Source organism: Argiope bruennichi, chromosome X2 (assembly GCF_947563725.1).
Source record: "Argiope bruennichi chromosome X2, qqArgBrue1.1, whole genome shotgun sequence".
Classification (NCBI taxonomy): domain Eukaryota; kingdom Metazoa; phylum Arthropoda; class Arachnida; order Araneae; family Araneidae; genus Argiope; species Argiope bruennichi.
Window position 1 is genome coordinate 39,190,572 of NC_079163.1, and position 25,434 is coordinate 39,216,005.

Consider the following 25,434-nt stretch of genomic DNA (forward strand, 5'->3'; position numbering starts at 1 on the left):
ATAATACACAAGTACATTTATTAGAAACTGTGAGAGAAAGTTTCAGTTAGACTATTCCCGCTAGGTTAGTTAAAGGATTGTTTTTAGACATTCTTATTAAAAATCGTACGCAATTTCAAGTACGGAGAAGAATTTATGCGTTCCATTATTTCAGCGCCGATTTCCTGTGACTAGGGAGAATTGATTAGATTCTGAAAATGCTGTCCCGAAATTTTAGAGGTGCCATGAGTTTGATCACTATATTTCATTGTTATCTTACACGAACCAAAAATGTAAGCATCCGCTGAAAAAAATTGTCTTTAATATGTTTTTAATACAATGAATTTAGTCATATGTGATGAAATAAGATTCCATTATGCCAAAAGATAAAAAATTACATGAAATTATAACTTTTTTCTTCTACTTAAGTCATTAAACATACACTTTGATATGGTATAGGCTTTTACCTAAAAATTCAATAAAAGTACTATATATTCAAAGTAAAATAATTAATAGTAAAATAATTGAATGAATTTATTAAAATTTTTTATCAAAAATTTCAACAAAAAATAAAATTTAAAAGAAAAATGAAAAGGTCACCAATAATCAAATCGTGGCGTCTTACTAATCGTAAGGTATCTCGTTTTAAATCTTGTATCTCATTTTACAACTTGGTGAATCATATTCATAAATACAGCGCAAGCAAAACCAGGCTTCCCCTTAAGGAATTTGCCATACATTAAGACGTTTTTACAAAAATACTTTTCGCTTTCAACCACAGCATAATTACTTTCTCGCTATCATAATTCATGGACGAATAAAGTGATACTTAATTCTGAATTTTTCTTATTCCAATCTGATTTCCGCAATTAAAAATTTCTGTGCATATTAATCTTTGTTAAATTCTTTTACTTGATATGACATACACACACATATATATTGTCTTTGTTATATATATATATATATATATATATATTATCTAATATATACATATATATGTAATGATATCTCTTAATCTAATTTAAATCGCAATTAATTTCCTAATTTTTATCTTAATTTAACCCACAGTAACTTCATTCTAAAATTTTCCCTTATTTTCCGATCAAATTTCCACTATTTTTATTTAATTATTTCTGCACGCGCTCTGTAAAACTGCTGAATTCAGCAGGTTCTCATGCTCTGAGAGAAGGGATAAGAATCCCTAATGCTTACAACATTCAGTTAAAAATACCTAAAATTATCTTGCCTTAATCGACACGGGTCAAAGAAATACCGTTCAAAATCTCATAGTAAGATGATCAAAGGGAAAAATTTCTCTCTCCTCTTGTACCGCGATGTAGACTGACGTATTTCTTACCACTTTTTCTTTGTACGTAATTTATGCCTGTTATGGTGAAATAAACCGAAGTTTTAAAATTTCAAAAGTTTCTTCGCACGCACACGCACACACGCATGCCCACACGCACTAGTAATGTATAGTTTATATATATTATTCAAATCTAATATAGCATTTCATATTAGTGTTGCACTCCTTTCTGCCAAATATGAGCAGTAGTTAAATGACCATTGTCAAGACAGCATGGAGAGGGAATAAAGTTTGAATTCTAACGTTCACGACATCCCTTCGTAGGAGGTACGTCCCGTTATTGGATTAGCAGTAAGTCGATCCCACATTATTAACTATCAGGAAAGAGAGGACCAACAACAGAATCGAAAGCTTCTCATCCCACATCTCTCGGTGGGGGTCAAATATAATATACAAAGAGATACTCCCATCCTGCCTTGCCATCTGAGATGAACATAATGACCGATCCGCCACGACGCATAATATTGATGTATAATAGCTCCCATAACAAGTGCACTAATCCCCATATGACCCTTCATCAGTTTTGGGTTCAGAAAGCATCAACATCATTTTTGTATCTACCAGGAAAACGGGAACCAGCTATCTATCAGAATATTTTCATCCATGTCTCGGAAATGCCTTCAGATGGGATTCAAATGTCTTCAAGATGTTTCAAGAAGGTCTATTACAAACTTTAAGAATTAACAAACTTGTAGAAATAAATAAATTTTAAAACGAACGTCGGGTCAAAAATGGGAAGGGAAATATTACAAGTCGAGCATAGCATAACGCATACTACAAGAAGTTGGATGTAATGTCAAAACTAAGCTTTTGGAGTACTTAAAGTAAGACATCAAAGTACTTGTCGCTTGAAGTTATATAAATTCTTTTGATGCTGTTATTGCAGATTTGTATTTTATTTAACAGTTGTTAACCCTTTATATGTAATATCTTCCTCTTTTATTTAATTAATTGATAAAGACCCCCTCTGATAGTAGTCATTCTTTGGATTTGTGATCCAGTGTTGTATAGTAAAAATAACGTATTTCTGTTTGCCTAATCCAGTTTTCAAGGTTTATAAATACTCTTTTGGACATCCTGTATATATAAATACACAATATAATCAAAAGTATCCGAATATTTTCGGATTTACATAATTTTTCGAATTTCCCCAGAATGTCTGGACGAATTACCCTTGAACTTTGACTATATAAAGAATATGCTTCAAATCGCATCTTATGATGATTAAATCACAACAGCATTTAAGAAACTGAATAAAAATTGATGAAGAAAAGGATTTAGACTCAAGCCGTTTTACAGAACATTCATAATGACTTTGAACTTTCATTAATGGCTTTGTTTACTATACACAATACTTATAAGCATCTTCGTAAAAGTAGCATTTATATTCTGAAGGTTTAAAGGCTCTTTTTTAAATTGCAATTTTTTCACATGTTTTTCTATACAGCATGTAGAATTGTCAATTAAATGATATGAAACATTGAATTTCATGGCGTTTGCTTACGAAGCACTTTATAAAAAAATCGATAAATATTCGAGGTGAAAAAATTATTTGTAGTAAATAATTTTTAACTGCGCATGTGCAAAACATAACACATTTCTTCTTCGACAGAGTTTTGGAGTCAAATATATGGAACAACTTATATAAGTTCCAGATGGATACTGTTGAAATTTTGATAAGATATAGGAATTTCAGCAAGCTGATTTTCATTTACTATCTAAGAGAAACAAAAATAAGGCTGTTTTCCATAAATTTATATTATTTTAAAGTTGAATCTCGAATAGTTATATTGAACTGTATAAAGGTTATAAATATGTTTAATGCTCTTACATGCTTTTCAGTTATATAAATATTAGGTATCATAAATAGCAATAAATAATTTTTACGGTATTCACATTATTTGCATCACATTAAAATTATTATATATTATCTTGATATAAATTACATACTTAAATACATTCATATACATTTATCTTCTGCTTTTGCTGCAGATGTGTCAGTTACTGAGGGGATGCACCTTTTCCTAAATAACAGCTTAAGTTTGAGGATAAAGATTAATATCTTGGCTTATATACAGGGACAATGAAAGCAGCAACTTACCTGGACATTTTGGACAGTTGTCTTATTTCAGCATGTTTCAATTTCCTCTTATTCAGAAAGCGTAAAATGTGCAACGCTGGTTTGCAGTCATAAGCCGAGGAACTGGAATGACCTGCTGGATCTCAAATCTACTGAGCTCTTTAAGACAAACTGGAACTTCGAATTCAAAGCAGACCACAATGCCTCAAATCAGTGACAGAGATCGCTGTTTTCTGTTATAAAAACGAATTTTTTAAAAAGAAAATTCAGGTAAGCATTGCAAATCAATATCAGCACTTTGTGAAATGGGATGAGTTCAACTAATTTATTTCATGAATTTCTGATCGGAAAAATGTAAGTTCTGACCATCACATGGTCAGAGTTCAAGAGTAGCTCGTCCAGGGTTTTAGGGGAAATTCAAAAAATTATATAAATCAGAAAATATCCAATACTTTTGATCATGTAGTACATATATTTTAAGATATTAATCATGACGAAAATCTGAATGATGTTTTTCTGTTATAACATACATATTATTGTATGCATTCATTTCGATAAAACCAAATTAGCTAACCTGTTAAATGTTTTTGACAAGTATACTCGTCATGGAAAAAGTACGCATGACGATACATTGCGATATGACTAGTTTAATTGTATTAACGTCCCGTTTTAAAGCAACACTAGGGCTATTTTAGGATGGACCTCTTAAATTTGAACTGCGGTCAGATGACGAGGGCGACATCTGAGCTAGCATTTCATTAAAAGTCATTTCATTACAACATAATTTCATATTACACATACTCAGTGTTTGACGAGTATACCCGTCACCGCTAAATTTTTGAGATACAATTTAGATATACATTTTCCGAATAGGCCGAAACAGTTAACTCGTTAACATAGCTTTCTTCCTATATGTCGTAAATTTAATTCAGTAATTTTAAAATTACCTTAATGAAAACTTATCGTCAAATAATGAAAAGTTACATACGTCTGAATAATCGCCGGTATCTAGACATAAACAGAAAAGCATTAACATCTTCTGTTTGGAATTCCGCTAACATGTCAATGTTTTAGCGATTCCTTCGTGGTGAATAATCATGTAAAAAATGATGATGCAGTTAATGGAATCGCATAATTAGGATTTAGATTCCGTTAATTGTTAGGTCTTGAAGTTATTTTAAGAAATAAAAACTTTGAGAACCTGAATTCTATAGACATAAAAAGTACTTTAAAGATATCAGTGTTTCTAGTAAGCAATAATATTATAATTATGAAAACGCAGCATTTTGAAATCATTTTTTTTATGCTTTCTATAATAATAAAAATATTATTCACAGTTTCTACACTTAGTGAATTAAGTTTTCCTTCTAAAATATCTAATTAAATTTTGTAAGAGCGTAAATACTACGAAATTGCTTTAACGACCAAACAGTAATTTTAGCTGCTGTGATAAAGGTTTAAAGATTCAGACTTTAAAATTGTTCTGAAAGATTTCCTAAAGTATACGGCGATAAAAATGTCTTTTAATTATCTTGAAAAAGAAAGTAAATTTGAAGATTCAACTTTCTATTTTTTTTTTTTTATCTGAATCCGAAAATAAGAATATTTTTTACGTTTTAACAAATATTCTTATATATAGTGTTGGAGGTATTATTTCAGAAAGTACTTTACTACAATGTATAGGTAATCTAAGATTTTTTTTGCTCATGTATTCAATTTTCTATTGTAAAGTTTTTACTATATGTTTTCTTATTGCTGATAATAGGATAATTAGGTATTAAATCTCAAAAAATAAAATTATACATAATGATAAATATTGCGAAATTTAAATCAGATTATTTTTTTTCAATAATAAATAAGACATAACCCACTGAAAGGAATACAGGCTATTTTTCAGCTCTCAAATGAATGGTACTAAATAAAGGTAGAAAATCCAGGGATTTCTAATTTTTATATTCTAAACATAAATCTGATTTCTATATGGATTTTTGAAAATAATGAAATTCAAAGTATTACTATTGAAGCTTTTAATCGAGAGTAATAATTACAAAAGTAATTAAAAACCAAGTCGAAAATCAATATTAATTAAACAGTTTGAATAATATCAATAAATTTTTATGAAATAATCTATATTCTCTAAAACTTCTCGTGTTTTTCTTTCTACATCATTTTAAGAAACAGAACCTGCATTTTTTACAGCTCTGTTTATGATACCATATGAGAGATTTTAATATTATTATAATACAAGTCAATTATTATATTTTGTTATATTGTTATAATTTTGTCAAAGCATGGCTCAGATTTTTTCACGCAATGCAGTTATTACTACTACGTTTTCAAATTTTCAAATGATATTCGCTGATAGCGGCAGTACGTCAGCTCAAAAATGAGCTATGCTGTAGGGAATATTTAAAAATGATTTTTAAATTTTAATAAACAGAAAAAAATATCTTCAATGCCAGTTAATACGCTTCCTGGTTTAGTACTATTATTTGAGCATGAAAAGGTGGATCAATATGGAAAGTTGGTGGCAGAGAAAGGGAGCGTTGATATAATTTTCCTCAAATCAAATAGTGTCTTAAAATGGGAATTATGAGAAGGAATAAGGCTACAATGGTTTGAGGGATGGTATAGGTTCAAAAAAGGAAGAGTAACTTATGAATTTATTCCTAACCCAGAAATAAAAATAATAAGATACAATTCACTGGCGAGATATCCCGCATATTTCCAAAGATTTTGAAGAATGCATAAAATAAGTGCATCTGTAGAGGAATCGGTACTGTTTACCATTATTTAAAGGAATACATAGAAATATCGGAATTAAGAATCTGAAAATTGAAAATGATGATTTAAGTACAGTACCGATGGTACCAGATAATTTTAAAACTCTGAAGGACATGATGTTAAAAATTGTCAGTTTTTTATCAACTGTTTGAAAGTGTTTGAATTTCTGTTGTTGTCAAACAAGAATTTGGAGAAATATTGAGAATTTCGAAGAGATTCTCTTTAAGTTATGGTCTGTTTCTTGTTTAATAGGGAGACAGGTGAACGGGAAGATGAGAAGGAAGGTCAGTGATTGACCACTTTGTGTCTGGGGGCCTATTACCTCGAAGGGGATGTCAGTTTGGTGAATCTGTCAGTGTTATGGACGGAGAATCCTAAAGATAGCAGTCGGCCACAATAATCCTATCGATACGTTCAGTGATGGCGGGGTGCTCGGCTGTACACAAGAAGAAGAAGAAGAACTTTTATTTGAGCAAGTTTTAATGTCTGTTTACCATGATAATTTCACACTGAAGGAAGTAATTTAAACGAGGTATGTTTCATACTTCCTTATGGTAAGAGAAGGGCTATTTAGTTCAGGAGCTCCAATGGTCCTGACTTTCACTATTTATTCATTGTTTGGACCTGCAGAGAATTTTTTTTTATTAATTATTTCTGGGATAAAGAGTGAGACAGCTGTGAATGCTTTCTCTATTTGAGATTTCTCGGAGAGGTGATATGTTTCACAATCAGATTGTGATTCAAGGATGTGATTAATAAATTATTCTTAATTAAATAAAATAATCAAACTCCCAGTAAGAAAATGTTCAGTCTGTTACAATTTTTTTTTTGAAATGATTGTGAAGTATGATATAACTGTGTCCATATGGACGAGCCTCCACTATCTGATAGTGATTAAAACTTTATATATATCATTTATTCGAAAAATATTCATTAAATTCTATTTAACAAAAACTTACAATAGGTAACAGGTTTACTAGTTTCACTTATTGTGCGTGGTTTATCAGCGTCTTTTCAGTAGTTCAAAGAATAAAGTAAATTTTAAGTGGTTGTATTATTCAAATTTGATAAAAGTGAATTGTAATTTTGAAATAATTAACTAGAAGTTACACATAAAGCAATGCTAATAATTTTAATGGCAATCGCACTAATTCTGTGATGACCCCAAAAAGTTCTGAGGATGCAGGAATGAAAAAAAAAAAAAATCAAATTTAAGACAATAAAATTGCAATTAACACTCTGAACATTTCATCAAAAAATTTATATCTTTAATTTTCCGTAAAATTCGGTAGATGCTCTTTTACAGACCAGCCAGAAATGATTTGTTCTTTCCAATTTAACAATAAAAATTACAATGACCCATTTAAAATAATTGTTGAGTTGCCCACAGCATAGGGGAGAAAGATTGTTCAATGCAGTGGTTGACTAGCGTCTTTCATGAGTACGCTGCAGAGTAACAGAAGCACAAATCCAAGTCCCAGAAAGAATACTTTCAACAGTCGCGGTCCAGATTCATTGAATTCTGCTGGTATGACTTCCAAGAAAGTAACATGAATGAATGTTCCAGCTGCCAGTCCTTGGAGAGATGCGCTCACTGCTACAGCAGCTGTTGACTGGTAATGTCCAATGAGAAGCCCCAGCAGCTAAAGGGATAAAACGACATGAATTAGACCATAGTAAATTTACAGCATGAATAAGTGAATATAAACTAACTTTCAATAATTGTTATTTAATATTAGTTGCCTTTGTTGACCAGTTGTTTTATTGGGATTAAAGACTGCTAAAAATTTCAGATAAATATTTTGTGCGACCATATCTTAATGGCTTCCTCAACAAAATATTTTAAAAGACACATTTTAATAGACATAAAACTAATGCCATTTTAAAGATCTGATACCATTTTGTTCGTTGCCTTATGCATTTGCCCGATTTTCTGTCTAAATCTTTTTACATGTAGTTATATGACAGAAAAAAACAGTAGTGTTTAAAAATCGGCGGACTTTAAAAAACTTTCGCCACTGCTTATTTCTGAAGTAGAATCTTAATTGTAAGTACAACAACAACAAAAAATCAAAACTTTTATTAAAAACATGTCTAATGTTCCGATGTTAAGTAAGCCTAAGTATAAATTGGATCTTCATATCTTGATAATCAACAATTGAAAAACAAAACAAAACAAAAACAAGATTAATTATTAGAAGCAACAATGAGAAAAATTTCAGTTATTTTAATATTGAAATACATAATTATAGAATATGTTTATTTTTAAAAATGTATTAAAAATTAAAAAATTATACTTCAAAAAATTGTCACAATTGAAAAGTTAATTTAAGTTAATGTAAAAATCTCTTTTGTGCTGTTATATTTCAAAAGTTATCGAGAAAAAACTCCCAGATTTTGTTTTTGATTAATTAAAATTTTAATTAAAATTAAAAAAAATCACTTCGAGATTCCCATCTTTCAATATATATATATATGTGTTAATTTTGTTAGACCTAGGGCAAGCGATCTGGCCTGTGGAGTGACAACACACACAAGCACATGGACATTTATTTTTATTATCAGAAGAGATTGAAGGACCAAATTAACGGAACGTCATACCGATATATAATTTAACACATTATCAATTCATTTTCGCTTTATTATATTCACAAATTTTTTCCCCGAATAAAATACTTGAAACAGTCATAAGAAGATCGAATAAAAAAATTCAAATAATAAAAAGAATCTCGTTAGATTTTTCATTCCGTATTTTAAGAAAACTGTTTACAAATATTTCTCGTAAACCACAGCTACTAATGAAATTTAGTGTTTATTTAAAAACTTAAAATCAAAGAAAGCTGCATTAATGACTTTTATAATGACTCCAAAGATATGATCATATCAAATTAACTCCATTTTGTATGCTCAAATTTTTATTCGTGAGAGAAGGAGACATGTTGGTGGTTTTGTTTGTTTTCTATGAGATATATTATATATATATATAAACCCTTACTCAAGAAGAAAAAAAATACTCAAATGAAATACAATTTGTTACGTTTAAAGAACTTATATTGTTCAAAATTTTAAAACGTTGTATGATTTCTTTAGTAGAAGATTCAAGAGAAATGCAAGTAGTGTTCACCAGTATTCAGTTTTTTACAAATTATTTTCCAACTAGATATTTATTTTAAAATTCAGCAGCTGTTCAAGTTTACTTTTCATCAAGAGGAGATGTTCTGTAATGTTTGCATGGGACAAATGAAGGAAAAAGCAGAGATAGGTTGGCAGCATGCATTTCTATGGCAATATGCGGTAAGCACAAAGAATATCGAATGACAGATGTTTAAAGAGTGGTCAAATTGTTTTCCCGCTAAAAAGCAAGATCGTCAAAGGAATACAGCACAATGAGATGCAAAATTTCATAAAAGAACAGATGACATTCGGATATAAAGAAAAATCTACCAAACAGAAGGGATTTTGAAATGATAAATGGTGCCTCCACCTACAATTTCCTCTTGTCAAGGCATGAGCTGACTTTATTACGATATGAATTTTCAGCCTTTTCAGGATGGCATGTCGACACGTCAGCGCTATTCATTAGAATTCAGTTTGAAAGATAATATATTTTGGCGGAATTTATCAACTGTGATTATACAAAAGACAATTCAAAATGATTGCCCAGATCAGGAATGACTATAACTTCCTTGCAAACAATAAAAGAAATAAGCGAACGTGAGCACAATACAGAAAGAAGCTTAAAATAGTTTTTTGAATAAGCAAAATTTGTTCTGTCGACTATCCTTAGTCCCACGGACAACATCCAAGCGGAAGTCTATTTCACACCAGACATAGAAAGAATTTCTGTAGCGACAAATCTTCTGATATTAGTTCGAGTGCCTTCTTTACATGGGCATATGCCAAGGGCTTTGTCTTTGTGTCTCTTTTGCTGGAATTATCAATTTCATCATAGTATGGAGGATTAAATATGCCAATAGATTTTTTTTTCGCTTAGTGCCTAGAATTTCTTAAAATTGATTTAAAATATCTTTGGTTTGCTGGTGTCAAATATAAAAACAGCTTTTCTCTGTCAACTTTAATTCTTGAGATTCATTGTAGCTAAATTTTGAAACATTTAAAAGTTTAAAAATCAGGTTATTTCTTGAGAGGTAAATTACATGAGAAAAAAGTTAACATCGATTCTTGCAAAGGGAATTGTTTAATGATTGAAAAAAAAAATTGACAACCATCGCTTTAGGCATGAAGAATATTAAGTCTTGTGAATACAAATGGGTAATTTGTAGATTCCAAAATAGTTAGTTTTCTTCTTGATCAGGAAGAAAGCTACATAACATTTCCTTACACATATGAGATAGCAGAACCAGGCAAGACAACTAAATAAAAGTACAGTTGCCCACGAGATATAGCAAAATTTTTGAAAAGAGAAATCTTTCGCGAACCCTTAATCGAAACAATATAGAATCAGCTTCTTAAGATTATGAAAAGTTTTTGATGATGATAGCTATTGCTTTGCAACTATAGGACAAAAAGGGTTGGAATAATAACAGAAAAATTTAAAGCTGGATTCTTATTGATCGTAAAATCAGATCGTTTTTAAATAATCCTTGTTTTGTAGATTCTATTAATGAGACAGGACGATAACTACGGATCATATTTGTCCTTTTTGTCAAGAGTTTTCTGAAAAACCACAAGGTTTGAAAACTAAGTTTTTAGTTGACAATGTATTTGACAGTTTCAGAGATCTTGGTTGTAATATGAGCATAAAGATTCATTAATTACGCAGCCCTTTACACCGTTTCTCTGAAAATCTTGTTGATGTTAGTGAAGAAGAAAATTAACGATTTTACTAGTTATGGGGACAATGGATGATGGATGCAGACTAAATAACATACTATTGTGATAAGAATTATAGTTGGAATCAGAGAAGAGACTGCATGAACAAAGATCATTACAGAATTCAAACAAAAAAGGTTTTCAAAGTAGAAGAGAATAATTTTTCCTCTTTGTTTTTACTTGATTTTTCTTTTTTTTAATTAAGCTATTGCAAATTTGTAGAAGTATGGATGTGGATGTTTTTTCCATCAATTAAAGTGTTCGACATGATTGATTAAGGAAGACATTTTTAATCCAGCGTCTATACTCTAATCTTAGTTTAATATATGAGCATAAACAATGACATTATTAAATCTTAAATGTAAGAGTTGATGGGAAAAACCAATGCCATATTTTTTTCAAAGAATGAAATAGTCATAAAATCGGCTTAAAAAAACTCCATTACCAAAGTATATGTTGGTTTATGTTCTCTATGAGAATGCGTTACCCTAAATGAAATGTACTACTGCTGTTTGTTTCAATATCCCGAGACTACCACTTTTCGATGATTTTACCTTTCTAAGGGTTGAGACGTGAAAGGATGGGCACATTTCAGGAATTCATAACTCTTTGATCTTGATTTCTACCCTGTAAGATACATTTTCGTTCATTTTTTTCCTCGCAGGTATGTGGGTGTTGTGTCGTTTCTGAACGCGCTGTTTTATTTGAACTTAAAATTGCGTATTGGTTGCGTATATGGCTAGTTCATGTGGCAAAAAAGCTTTCAGGAGTAGCACGAAGAATATTTTATGTATCATTAAATTTGACCGCAATTATCTACCATTGTTAATTGCAAAATGTTGTCAAAAAAATTCAATAACAAATTTTGATTTTTTTTTAAATATAAAACAAAAAACTATTATATTTGGCAAAAAGTGAATTAACAAATTTTAAGAACAGAAATCATCCATTTATTCTTCATAATTTAATATTTAAGCCCCTTACTGTGAATAAAAATTGCTCTGAAGCATTTTATTGTGAGTTAGTATCTTTTTCTGACAATATTAAGAGTTATCCATAGTTTTTATGCCTCCTAAATCCGCGAATAATCCGAGTTCACCTTATCGTTAAATATAAATATTCCTTTCATCTTTTCTCTCATCCCTATTTTGACTAAATAAATGCATCCTGACGCATGCGCACAAGCGCGGAGGGTTTTCGAATTCGAGAACTGACTGTACTTAAATGTCGTTCATGTAAACAAGGATGATTAAACAGAGCAATTAATACTATGCAGACAATGTTTGAAGCTTCCTTCTGTATCGCATTCATATTTTTTCCTTACTATCGTTATTTCCTAAAAAAAAGACAATTATAACTATTTATAAACAAGGCAATTATTTTAAATTACACCGTACATTCACTTTGATCTAAGATTTATGCAAGCGGTGCTTACTAATTTTGAATACTTTTTGACAAGCGGCATTAGCAATTTACGAATTTTAATTTTGCCTTGTTATGTCTGGTTATGATTTAAGGCCTCATTTCATTATATGATTTACAATTAACGAGCCAGCGTCCTGGCATAGGGGTAGCGCGTCTTCCTCGTGCTCTGGGCGTCCTGGTTTCGAGTCCCGGTTCGGGCATGGTTGTTCTTCATCTGTTCTATCTGTGAGATGTGTGAATGAGCCCCCCTGTAAAAAGGGGTTGTGCAAGCGAATGTGATGTGTGAGTAGCTAAGACGTACTCTTGGCCCTAGTTGGCGCTACTAATACAAGAGACGCTCCCTTGGCTTAAAATCGCTGATTTAATCATCGAGCTTGTCCATGGCAAGTGCCATTAGAAACAACAACAACACAATTAACGATATTCTACAATAACTGCTTTGGCAGTTTATGTCTTTCCCCATCTTGTTCACAGTGAAAATAGTTCATTCAGTGCTCTCTGGATATTTAAATCTACAACCAGATACCCAATTGCTACGAACATCTTTTCGATTCACTGGGTTAGTTTAAGTAATTCATTGGATCAGTTGGATTAATAGTACCCATAGTCGATAAGTTAAAGTTTAGTTTAGTTAAACAATCGAAAATAATTAGGCATTCCAGTTTCTTATAAATAGCGCTACATTCATGAAACGTCTGCATTTTCAACATTGAAGGATAATTGCAAAGATTGTGGGAAAAAACTATTGAAATCAACTGAAAATGTATTCTTTCTCTGTGTAAATACAGGGTGTCCCAAAAAGGGAACGATCTTTTATTTCCTTAAATATTTCACCTAGACGTATACTTAAAATTACAAAGTTTCATTAAATAAGGTAGGCAATTGTATAAATACATTTTGAATCACTTTTTTATATCTCTGAATGGTATTTGAAGGATTCTTCCGTAGTACATTTCAGGGATAATACACAAATAATAATTTATTAAAACGCGGAATATGGAAATAACAATACATTAATTCTTATTAAAGTTTAAAATATAGCCCTTATTAAAATTCAAAAAGCGATCAATGGTGGACACATTAATTAAAGTATTTACAAAATTTGTTCTTTCACATTCGCTCCTTATACACAGTTGCATTGTTCTAACAATGCTTGAGTACATACTAAACGCTTTATAGTTCATCGTCTGTGACATCAATACAGACTTCTTAAATTCATCTGCAAAGGTCTCCTATGATTACAGAGGAGGCATGTTATACATGGAAGAACGTAGGCGACTCCATGAATAAAAGAGAAGAAGCATCAAGTCATGTGATCCAGAAGGAAATTCTACTATATGCCAATCCACTTGTCATGGAATTCTGTATTCAATCATTGTTTTGTATCTGGATTGTGGTAAAACGTAGAAAATAACCATCTTATTGCAATCACAAGTATGGAAGTACAGCCAATGGAAATTCATTCATTAGTTCAGACACAATGCTGTACAAAACTAACTGAATATATCCGTCACTATTCAGCGTATTGCTGTACTAGAAGAGACCAACCAATGAGTTTTTGAAAATGCTCACTACACATTTATAACAAATTGTTGAACTTTATATGAAGAATGAATTTTTAACTTTCCAAAAAGTGATTGTTTTGACAATTGATGCTAGCATCCATATTAAAGCAGCCTTCGTCTGCCCAAATTGAATTTCTGAAAAAAGGTTCCACTTGAATTAACCCGACTGTAAAAGTTTAGACATAGATCAAGATTTGATTTTAGCGGTCCATTGAAACCAGGAATGCTGTACGGATACCATTTATTAGGTCGAAGTATTCTTTGCACAGTCATTTTTGAGATGATGATTTCTGAATTGATTATTCGTTTATTAACATGTAGACAATTTGAAAAATAAGTCAAAATACCCACTTATGAATCATTTTTATAACGCCCCATCCTCCCTATTTTTACCTGGGTTCGTATAAGGATTTTGTAGTTTGTAACTGCTGAGCTGTTCTTTTATTACGCTTCCTAGTGGGGTGTTCAGAATTCGGGGAAAACGATGTTTGTATTCTACAGATAGGCAATAATGGAATTTCAAAGCATTCCTCAATATTGAAATATATTCTTTTGAAAACTTTAATATCCAGTAAATAATTGTGATCAAATTTCATTTTCTTACTCAATAGTCCACTACTTCCTTAAGATATATTAAAGACTCATCTTCCCAAATTTCTATTGCTATACAAATATTTGCATTCAATATATTTTTTGCATTGAATAAATTTGTATTTCTGAAACTATGGGGGTCATATAAAAATTTTATTTTTAAAACTTTTTATTTCCTATCGCTACAGAAGTTTTCTTAGAATTATCCACCTTATTTAGTGAAATTTTGTAATTGGAAGTAAATTTTAATGTTTAGGGAAAGAAAAAACGCTTTTTTTACTTTTTTATAGATACCCGTTTTCGAGAAAATTCCCAGTTTCTATTTGAATTATTGAAATGTGAATTGCAAAGATTTATTCAATCAGGCAATTTATTTTTAATGTGAAAGTCAATATTATCATTCAGTATTATTAAGTTGCTTTACCAAGCTTTTTTTCGAGAAATTTACTTTTGATTAGATTGCAAATATTTCCATTAAATGCTTTCAAAGAAAAAAAAAATTTTTTTTCATTGGATGAATGACTGAAATGGAACGCTTTTGATAAAAGTCAAATAGATATCAAAGAAAGAAAAGTTAAAATTAGAAATAAAAAAAGAAAATTTTGAAATTCGGTTGGAAACGATCCTATGGCTACCTTAAGCCTACATAAAATAAATAGAAAAAAAAGTAATATTTTGAAGTAGAGTAAATAGCTCTCTGCATGCTTCAAAGAAAGTTATAAAAGTTTGGAACAAATAAAATTTATCTCTTTTTCATTATTTGTTAAGCAATACAGAAGACTCTCTTGATATTTTTAGATTACCTTGACTTTTTAGGGCAAAAGAATGTTTCAGTAAAATCGATGCTTAACTGCTTCAGGAATCACCCCCAGAAATTCAAATATGAATAAATAAATAAATAATAATAATAATAATAATAAAAACGTTCCTTTTCCCGCAATCAAAGAGAGTGAACTGTATTCTTTCAGAAATATATAGAACAAACAGTCTTACTAATTAAATTTCAAAATAGATATAGAAGCCTATAACGCATCTTCGCAAATAACTGAGGCTATAGGATATTATAATGTAATATTGATTTAATATTTTTTGTTTTTCTTCTTGTGGATAAAAATTTTCATTACTAATCTAATTTGTATAGTTACATTTAACAAAGCAACACGTTATTTGATAAATATGTAGACAATTTGTTTGGATTAAATATTTGCATTTAAATTCTTCGTTCTCATCCTATTGTAAAAAAGGTACATTATTATCTAGGAAATAAATATTTAAGAGGTACATTAAGTTTTTTTCAATAATTTTTAAAGTTTTTAAATTGCTATTGCTTTTTTGGATCGTCGCATTTAGCAAATTAATTCTCTGTTTAATAAGATATGCATAATTTAAATATTTACATTTAAATTCGTAATTCTCCTTCGTATTTCGAGAGAAATACAGCATCATAAAAAGAATTATTATTTCAAAAAAAAAGAATTTTTAAAAATCATAGAAATATATTATTTTTAAGTAACTTTATGAAAAGGTATTCTTTATATTTGAAGTGAACATATTTGTAATAATGAGAGAAGTGAAGTTATTCTCAAGCTTTCACAGGATGCAAATTATTACAAAATAAATTTTTTTTTCAAAAAAAAATGAAAACTGATTTCTGATAAAGCGATCGTAACTTAAAAGTTGTGATGATCGGATTATTTATATTTATTGTTTTCAATATTTCCAAATAAACATTAACTTTGATAAAGTTTTTTTAAATACTGAGATTTAATTTAAATTATTAGATTAATGTCAAGCTTTGAAGCTGAACGAGAGAAACTGAAGATGTACTTTGTAACTGAAAACTGAAAGTGGTAAGTGAAAATGTTGGAAAATCACACACACATAGAAAATAACTGTTAACACTAGCCATTAGAATGTTTAAACTAGCGATTTCTTTATATCTTTTTTTAAAAAATTACTTATAGGGCTACCGGGCATTTTTCACGATTACCACATTACAAAGCATTTCTTATTTGACACTTGGATAAAAAAAAAAATTCCAGTTTTTTTTTTTTTTTTTTTTTGTACTTTTATAGTTTACCATTTTTATTCTTTAATTCATGGCGGATAATGAGAAGAAAACCTGGGTCATACCTCCTTTCACGAACTTCTAAATTAAATTAATGTGAAATGAATTGATAGTATTAAAAATGTAAGTATGTACTACCTTATTCTTTTAGTTTTGATTAATAGAAGACGCAACATTAAATAAACGCATTAAATTTGCAGTAAAGATATTTCGTTTAAGCATCGTACTTGGCATAAGCAAACATCAAATTTTTGCTAAAGATATTGCATTTAAATATAGTACTTACACCGATACCGCAAATTTATTATGTGAAAATATGAAAAGAAAGAAAATGTATTATGATTAGCTTACAATACAAGAATAATATCAGCATTAGCTTATAATAGCTAGCGAGACACAAAATAAACAGAGTAATAAGAACTGAATCGAGAAAGAGAGTAAAATAATGAGTTTCAAAATATACTTGAGCGTAACTGTTTTTTCTTTGAAAAGAATATATATATATATATATATATATATATATATATATATATATATATATATATATATATATATATATATATATATATATATATATATAAAGGAATAAGCAGTATGAAGATTGAAATAGTTTTTTTTTTTAAATGAAAGTGCTCTTAAATAATTAAATGTAAACTTTTATTTTTCTTACCTGTTAAGAGTATAACCAGGTTAAAACTAAAGAAATACATTTGTCCTCAAGGAATTTTCAATAAAAAAAATCATATTTTAAATACATTTAAGTCATTATTACAAAATGCCCCTGGAAAACTTAAATTATTTATAGCAAACGGAAATTGAATTTAGAACGTATCGAATATTATGTTTAATTCTGTCTTGAGCGAGTTAACTCCTTTATTTTTGCTACCCGTATGAATTGATATCGGAAAACAAAATGCAACTGAATTTCTTCAATTTCAAACAGAATAAAATTCTTTTCTGAATAATATATAAGGTATTCCTAGTAATGCATAGTGAATTAATAGAGTTTTCTTTTCAGTGTATTTTACAAAAATACAAAATTTCCGATTCACAGTTCTTCGATTTTATAAAGCAATTATAAAATTTTTACCCCTTTATCACAATGCGGCGTGTTTTGCATTTACGTTCATATTATTTCGAATAAAATCGATTATGCGTTTTGGACTTATTTACTTCAGATAAATGGCACCAAAATATAAAAATGATATAAAAATTCCATATTATTCATTAAAATCTAATTTAATTAGCTTATCGCTATTTTTGGATTCGTGCATCCGTATATCCATGAATGACAAACAGATAATAAACCTTTCGGTGGACTTGGCTAAAAGCATGACGCACATCTACAATCTGGTAATAAATCTATTCGTCTCAGAATTGCGATACTAGTATTTTTTGACGATTGATTGTACTTCGCTAAGGAGAGATTCGAAGAAAAATGAATGGTTTCTATGCCTCCTAATTCAGTGAATAATCTCCGTTCACTCTATTGTTAAATGTAAACATCTCCTCTTTTTATTTCTTCTTTCACCCCTTTTTGAGGAAATAAACGTTCCCTTGCACATGCGTAAAAGCGCGGAGGGTTTATGAATTCGAGAATATGTCAAATTTTATTTATTTAGCATGCGTAGTTTTTAACTAACTGAATTTCGTAGTTTTTAACTAACCACGCATCCACAGTTTTTTTCTTTTAAGGGAATTCTTACAAAATTTTATAGAAATCTACAATTTTTGCGTAAAAACTATATACCAAATTTCCTTCTTTTTGTTCATTCCGTCTTTGAGATATCGTGTTTTGTAGAGACACAAGTGGAATTCTCAAAATACTTTCTTAAGATCCATAGAGGATTAATAAATGGAAATTTATCAAAAGCAAGAGGCAGCATTTTTCGACGATTATAATACCTTCAGTTTCTATAATATGTATGCAAGAAAGTATAAAGAAAGTAATTCCATGAAGAGATAAATTGAAAGGAATTGTAGAGTCTGGTGTATAAATGATAAAGAATAGGCTCTTTGGAAAGAGGATCTTTTCTGATACTTCAGAAATGTCCTGTTTTCATTTAAAGAACTGTCGTTGACTCTCAGAAACTAAAAAAATATGCCACTGTTATTTCCAATATCTTTTCCAGATGTAAGTTAAGCGTTTTATATGCACCCTTCTTTTAAAGATATGCATAGAATATGCTACAAATCACCGATGAAATCTCATCCTTCATACAAGGCTACTATAGTAGGCTGAAGAGAGGTATCTGTCGTTTTCAAAATTTGTCATACTTTTGCATGGGAAAACATTTTGCAATTCAAAATGCGATTTTGGAGGTAAGCCCGTAATTTCACATGCTTCATTTTTCATACAAAAGAAGTAGATCTTGGCATCTAGAATAGTTATTTTCTTTGTATTTTCAATTGCCATTTTTAAATTGCATTCAACTATGCCTTTCTTTATGACATGGAATTTTTTGGGAGGAATTTTGCCTAAAAAATAAAATAATAATCTATTTTGATGATAAAATTATAGCTTAATTGTTTGGTGACATATAATGAACTAAGGGAATAAAATTTAGAATATGTATATGGAATTTTTTTTGGCAGGTGTTTTGCCTAACAAAACAATAAAAGATCTATATTGATGATAATAAATTATAGCTTAATTCTTTGATCATTGATAATGAACAAATTGAATAAAATTTACAGCATTCAAAATCTGAAAGCCCTCAGAGATATTCATAGTTGTATGCTATTGTTTTTAATAAAATTATTAATAACATAGTTGATTACCCTAAAATAATCAACTATTTTCGTCTTGTCTTTCTGGTTAGAACTTTGAAAGACCATTTCAGGGTGCTTTTATTTAATTTAATTACATAGAAAATTTTTAAATATAAATGTTGACAACTTTTAAATTAATATTCGGAAGACCTTGATGCTTTCAGTTTGATTTTTAAAGTTTAAATATCTTCAACTTTTAGATTCGTAAATGTTTCATATTTTCTTTTATTTGATAATTATAGTATTTTGAGATGAATCATTTTTGTATCAGTAAAAGTTTGATTTTGGGTATCATTGCTTTTAATTTTGTATGCTCTCATTTGATTGAATGATTGAATTAGAAATATCTGGGATTTTTAGCAGCAGAGGCTGTCATTGCCTAATGCCGGAGAGTCAGAGTTAACAAATATAAAAAAACTTCAGTGAACGAAGAAGTATGAAGAAAACGCTATGAAAAATAGTTTTTTGGATCAAAATTTTAAGAGACGAAATTTCTTGGTGATTGAAAAGGAGCTTGTTCCAAAGGACTACTCTTTGATTTGAATACTTCAAACAGTGCACAAGAATATGTTCAATGTCCTTTTCTTGGTTACAGGAGAGACAATCAGGACTGTTAAATAGTCCAAATTTATTCAGCAGAGCTGGAATGATGATCATCCAGGTAATTAGACGTGGTATTATCACATCTTCTCTTCTATTTTTAAGCCATGAGGTGAGGGAAAGAATAGATGGAATGTTAGTTTAATTTGATTATACTAACGACATGGTTTTAAAGCAACACTAGGGCTATTTTGAACCTCGTACGAACCTCGTAAATTTGAACCACGGTCAGATGACGAGGGTGACACCTAGCTGGCATCCCCCTCCAAACTTCCACACCGTATCATATATAATATAGAACTTGCTATTTCGATAAATTTGGTGCATATTTTGGAGCGAGGCTTTTTGATACTAAAAGATTAAATCTTCAACAGCAATCTACTCAAAGTATGGGTACCACTCCGTGACTGTTTTTGCGAAATAATCTGCCTTTTAAAAGATAAACCGTCGAGATAAACCATCCATAGTAATACGATTTTTTGATTGAGGTTTGTTCTAATTAGTATTCTTTGGCTATTCTATGAATAACTCTTGGAGATTAGAAAGATAAATTTTTTACTCTTTCATTTCTTTCTGTATCTTCTGTTTATGTTTTGTTTAATTTTTATGTATTTTCTTTTATTTGTGTCTATTTTATGTCATGTGATATTTAAATGGATTTTTCAGTTATGAGGATTATAAATACAAATAAATTAATATTATGCATACAAATAAGAATATTACCCTCCTCCCTGCAAAATGAAGAGGAAAACATTTAAATAAGAGAAGAAATTTACAAAATATATATTATCGGATTGTTTTTTCAACTTTTTAAAAATAAAACCTTGAATAATTTTTTTTTTTTGATTTCATGCCTACTAGGGATTGCAATACCGAGCCAAAATTTCAATACCGGTATTCGGTATTTTGTAAATCTTAATACCGGGATACCGGTTTTAATACCGGTATTAGAAATTTTGGAAAAAGAAAGAAAACACAGGTGTTTCTTTTTTTTATTTGCCAGTTTTGTTAGGGAGTGTAAATACCACAAAAAATAATTTGTAACTTATAAATTATAACAGTATATAATCACAAAAAAGTAAAGAAACCTCTTATTTATTTAAATCACAAAAAAGTATAAATATCACTATTCAGTTTGTGGTACTATTACAAATTTTTGAAATGTGATCTAAAAAAACATAATGCATCAATTGTACTGTCATTAAGCCTGAAAAGTAATTTTGTGTAAAAATTACCAGCTGTCGAAAACGCTCTTTCGGCATCTACACTAGTTGGTGGTGCATTGTTAGCAATGCGCGATATACTTTTTCCAAGTATTTACCTCTAAATCCCTCATCTTCAAATAAATCGATTTCTCGTCGGATGGTTTTGGATATAGCTGATTTCTGTATTGTATTTTGGTTCGTTGAATTTTTTTTATTTACTGCTAATTCTAATTTTTGTTCAAGAGACAATTCATTTTCACTATCGACAGTAGTGACATCATAATCTTCGATAATTGAACCGAATTCGGAATGTGGATAGGCTTGTGGGAAATTTTTTTTTAGAAACTTTAACTTAATCAGATTTGAATTGGTTATTTTCTTTTCTTCTTTTCATTTTCATTTTTAAAATCATTAGAATTATGTAAATACCATAAGACATTTTCTATTTCGGTATGCCTTTCTTCTTTGCGATTTTTCAATGTAATATAGTTGGAATCCGAAGTTTCTATATCCACAGTATTTGGATTCTACTGTTCTTTATATTTTTGGTATAATGCATCTATTACTCCTAATTGAATTCCATGTGCAAAGCACAACTGCTGATTTGCACCAATCAACTTTCCAACTATTTTCATAATTGTTGCTCCATCAGTCGTTATGGATACAATATTTTCTTTCAAGGATAATCCATGTTTCGCTAATTTAGATTTAAGCAATTAATTAAGCCATTAATTAGCTAATTAATTTCGCCCGTTAGGGAGACATAAAAACAAACACGTATACTATATTGCTATGTTCGCGATACCTGGACATATAGTGGAGACAATTTAAAAAATTTCTAGTAAATACCGAAAAACCGGTATTTAAACTTGTGAATACCGGTATTACAAAATTGTATAAATGGCTCAAAATACCGGTATTCGGTATCCCGGTATACCGGTATTGCAATCCCTAATGCCTACCTATCATAGGAATTTAATGCTCTGGTGGAAAATGTCTCAAAGGATTTAAATAAATTCATCAAAAGAATCGCTTTTAGTAGAATAATTAAAAGAAGATTTTGCTATGATCCAACTTTGAAAAAAATAAAAATTCTTTTTGATTTCTTCTTTGTATAAATTTATAAATAAATAGAGTATTTTTATTAAGCAAATAATATGTTTTCATCATCGTTTAGAAGGAGTTTCTGTTTATTATTCAAGTTAAATAAATAAAAGTAATTTTAAGGAAACTGCTTTTGGCCGTCGTTTAATGTTTGCCTAATGCGAACTATAAAAAGATACTTCTTTAAGTGAAGTAAATATCAATCAAGAAACAGAAAAAGAAACAAAATTGTTCCAATCAATGATTACAAATATTTCATCTTTATTCGAGTCATTTAACTTAAAAGAAAGAGGAGGAGTTGGAAAAATAGCAATAACCTTTACTAAAGTCCCTAAATTCAAATTGATTACCGCAAAAAAAAAAAAAAATCCATTACATTTTTTTAACAGAAAATTTTCACATTGATTTTTACAAAGTCTGTCAAAAAACAGTTCTAGCATTGATTCGAAACGGGACGCTGAAATAACTAAACTAAACCTTTAAAGAGAAGCATTTTTCAGAATTACTTGTTAAATGTTTCTGTTTATGAAAATATGAGCAATCCGATGCTATTTTTTAAATATTTGTTTAGCAAAATTTGATTGCAACATCTTGGCGCTTGTAATTTTGTTAATGAAATATAAATTAGAAGAAATTATTTTGATGCAATATTTATTTATCAAATTTGATTGCAACATATCGATGAAAGTGACTTTGCTAATGAAATATAAATTAGAAGAAATTATTTTGATGCAATATTTATTTAAAAGAATTACATGTGCCAAGATGCTACAATCAAATTTTTCTAAATATATGTTGCATCAAAATAATTCCTTCTAATTTATATTTCATTAGCAAAATTACATGTACCGTTGTAATAAATTTTGCTAAAGAAACAGAAATTAGAAGAAATTATTTCGACGTAATATTTATTTAGAAAAATTACATGTGCCAATATGCTACAATCAAATTTTTCTAATAATATGTTACATCAAAATAATTCCTTCTAATTTATATTTCATTAGAAAAATTTCATGTACCAAGATGTTCACTAATGAAATATAAATTAGAAGAAATTATTTTGATATATTATATCTTCTACTTTTGAAATTAAGAACAATACGCCTGTCTTTCCAAAAACTTCAGGCATCGACAGGAATATTCATAATCCTTCTCGTGCGAATAAGAAATGAGATAAAATTTAGCAAGCATATAACGGATAGCGAATGTCAAACTGATACATAGCTTAGTTCGCATGCATGGAAAATTTCAACTCTACTCAGACTGACTGACTGGATAATTTAACTTCAAGGTGGTCCTTTGATGAATGGTCTCTGCTGTTATCAGCTGCATAAAGCAACTTAAGACCTAACAGGTTCTTTTATTCGCGCAGGCAGAAAATGAATCGACATATTGAAAAATTCGATTTATCGGTTTCAAGTTTTCATAGTTCGTGATGAATTGTTACTCACAATGCATCGATTTCAAAGATATGTTATAACTCGAGAGTTTTTTTTATTCTTCGACATTTAGTGCAAGTTATTGGAGGGCGAACATTGTCACCTCTCAGAAATCTGGTTTTTTAATCAGTATTAAATTGATGGTGTCATGATGTAATTTTTAGGGAAGTTATTGATTGTCTCGGTTGGTACATTAATATCAGGAGATATTTTTTCCCCATTGCATTTGGATTTCTATGAGTAGAATAGACTATAATAACATAGTCAAAATAACATTTTTTTAATGTTTAGCATTTGATTTAAAGATTACATCTTTTTCTAACCTAATCTTCTTCATTGGTTTCATTGAAAAAAGAAAATGGAAAATTTTAGGTGAAAGCACTGAAAAACCGAATTGATTATTTATACAGAGACAAGATATAATTTCTAAGAAAATGTTTTCAGAATTATTGTTAGTATATTAAATTATAAGAAAATACATTTGTTTTCACTCGTTTCATGTACGCAAAGATAGAATATGATAATGAAATCTTCACCCAATTCATGATGTATTAAAATTCTGAATTTTATACAGTTGCGTGTTTCTGATGACAGTATAATATTTTTGGCTCTTCTTTATCAGTTAATGATTAATTTTAATTCAATTATGATTCCATATAAATAGAACGTTCTAATACTAATTTGAAAAAAAAAAATCGTTGTTAAAATTCCATAATATTTATAACAATGAGTTATGAAATATATTAAAGACTGAAAAATAGAAAATAATGATAATAAGAAATTTAATACAAACTTTAGAAAGCGTTTTAAAAAAAGAAAACAATTTGTATCAAAAATATGTTGTCAAAAACAAAACCGTTAAAGCATGATGAGTGGATGCTATTAAACAATTTACCCAAAGTGTATATCATTAGGAAGAAGATTTCTAAACATTAAAAATTAAAATACATTACGAATGCGATTGAAATTTCAATTTGCATAGAACATTTCTATCATCGCTTCAAGATTTTACGATTTTGTTTTGGCATCCGTATTTTTGATAAAAATTATTTAAGTATCTGAACATTCAGTTAGAATACACGCCGGCTATTTTGGAATGGACCTCGTAAATTTGATTAGAAATTAAAGCAGATACCTGAAAAAATACGGTTCTCTCCAAACTTCCATTCCATACCAGTGCGAGGCTGTTTAATATGTACCAGGTGCATGTATGCTGTGGATCATTGATGGAATCGGGTCTCGAATCGAGAACTACTAATTCACAAACCGAGTTTGTCACCAGGCTACCACGTCCCATTAGGTATCCGGAATTAAATCAGGAAAAGTTGAGGACAATGTGATTGAATGCGATACCAAAAATATTAACATTAAAGTTATTTATTAAAATATTTCACATTATGTTCAAGCACTTATGAAGCTTTATCTTACTTAAAAGTTAAAAAACTATCACAGTCCATTAGAACAAACCTACAGTCTTTTTTTATTGTGAAAATGAACTTTTTTTGGCTTACATGAAATTCTATCTGTTTAAAATCAAACCTTATCCATGATAGAAAATAATCATGGTTATTGAAATTTTAAGGAAAACAGTACTTTAAGTGTGAAACTCCTTTTGAAATTCAG

At 29.5% G+C, this 25,434-nt stretch overlaps 1 protein-coding gene across 2 annotated transcripts in view; it reads right to left on the reverse strand.

The window, feature by feature from the left end:
- Positions 1-7,455: 7,455 nt before the first annotated feature.
- LOC129961018 (zinc transporter ZIP3-like) overlaps positions 7,456-25,434 on the reverse strand; it is a 210,706-nt gene continuing 192,727 nt past the window's right edge. For both annotated transcript variants that reach the window (XM_056074811.1, XM_056074812.1), the window contains exon 3: positions 7,456-7,852. In XM_056074811.1, coding sequence (XP_055930786.1) covers positions 7,619-7,852 — 234 coding nt within the window. In that variant the 3' untranslated portion in view covers positions 7,456-7,618. The remainder of the gene's footprint in view (positions 7,853-25,434) is intronic.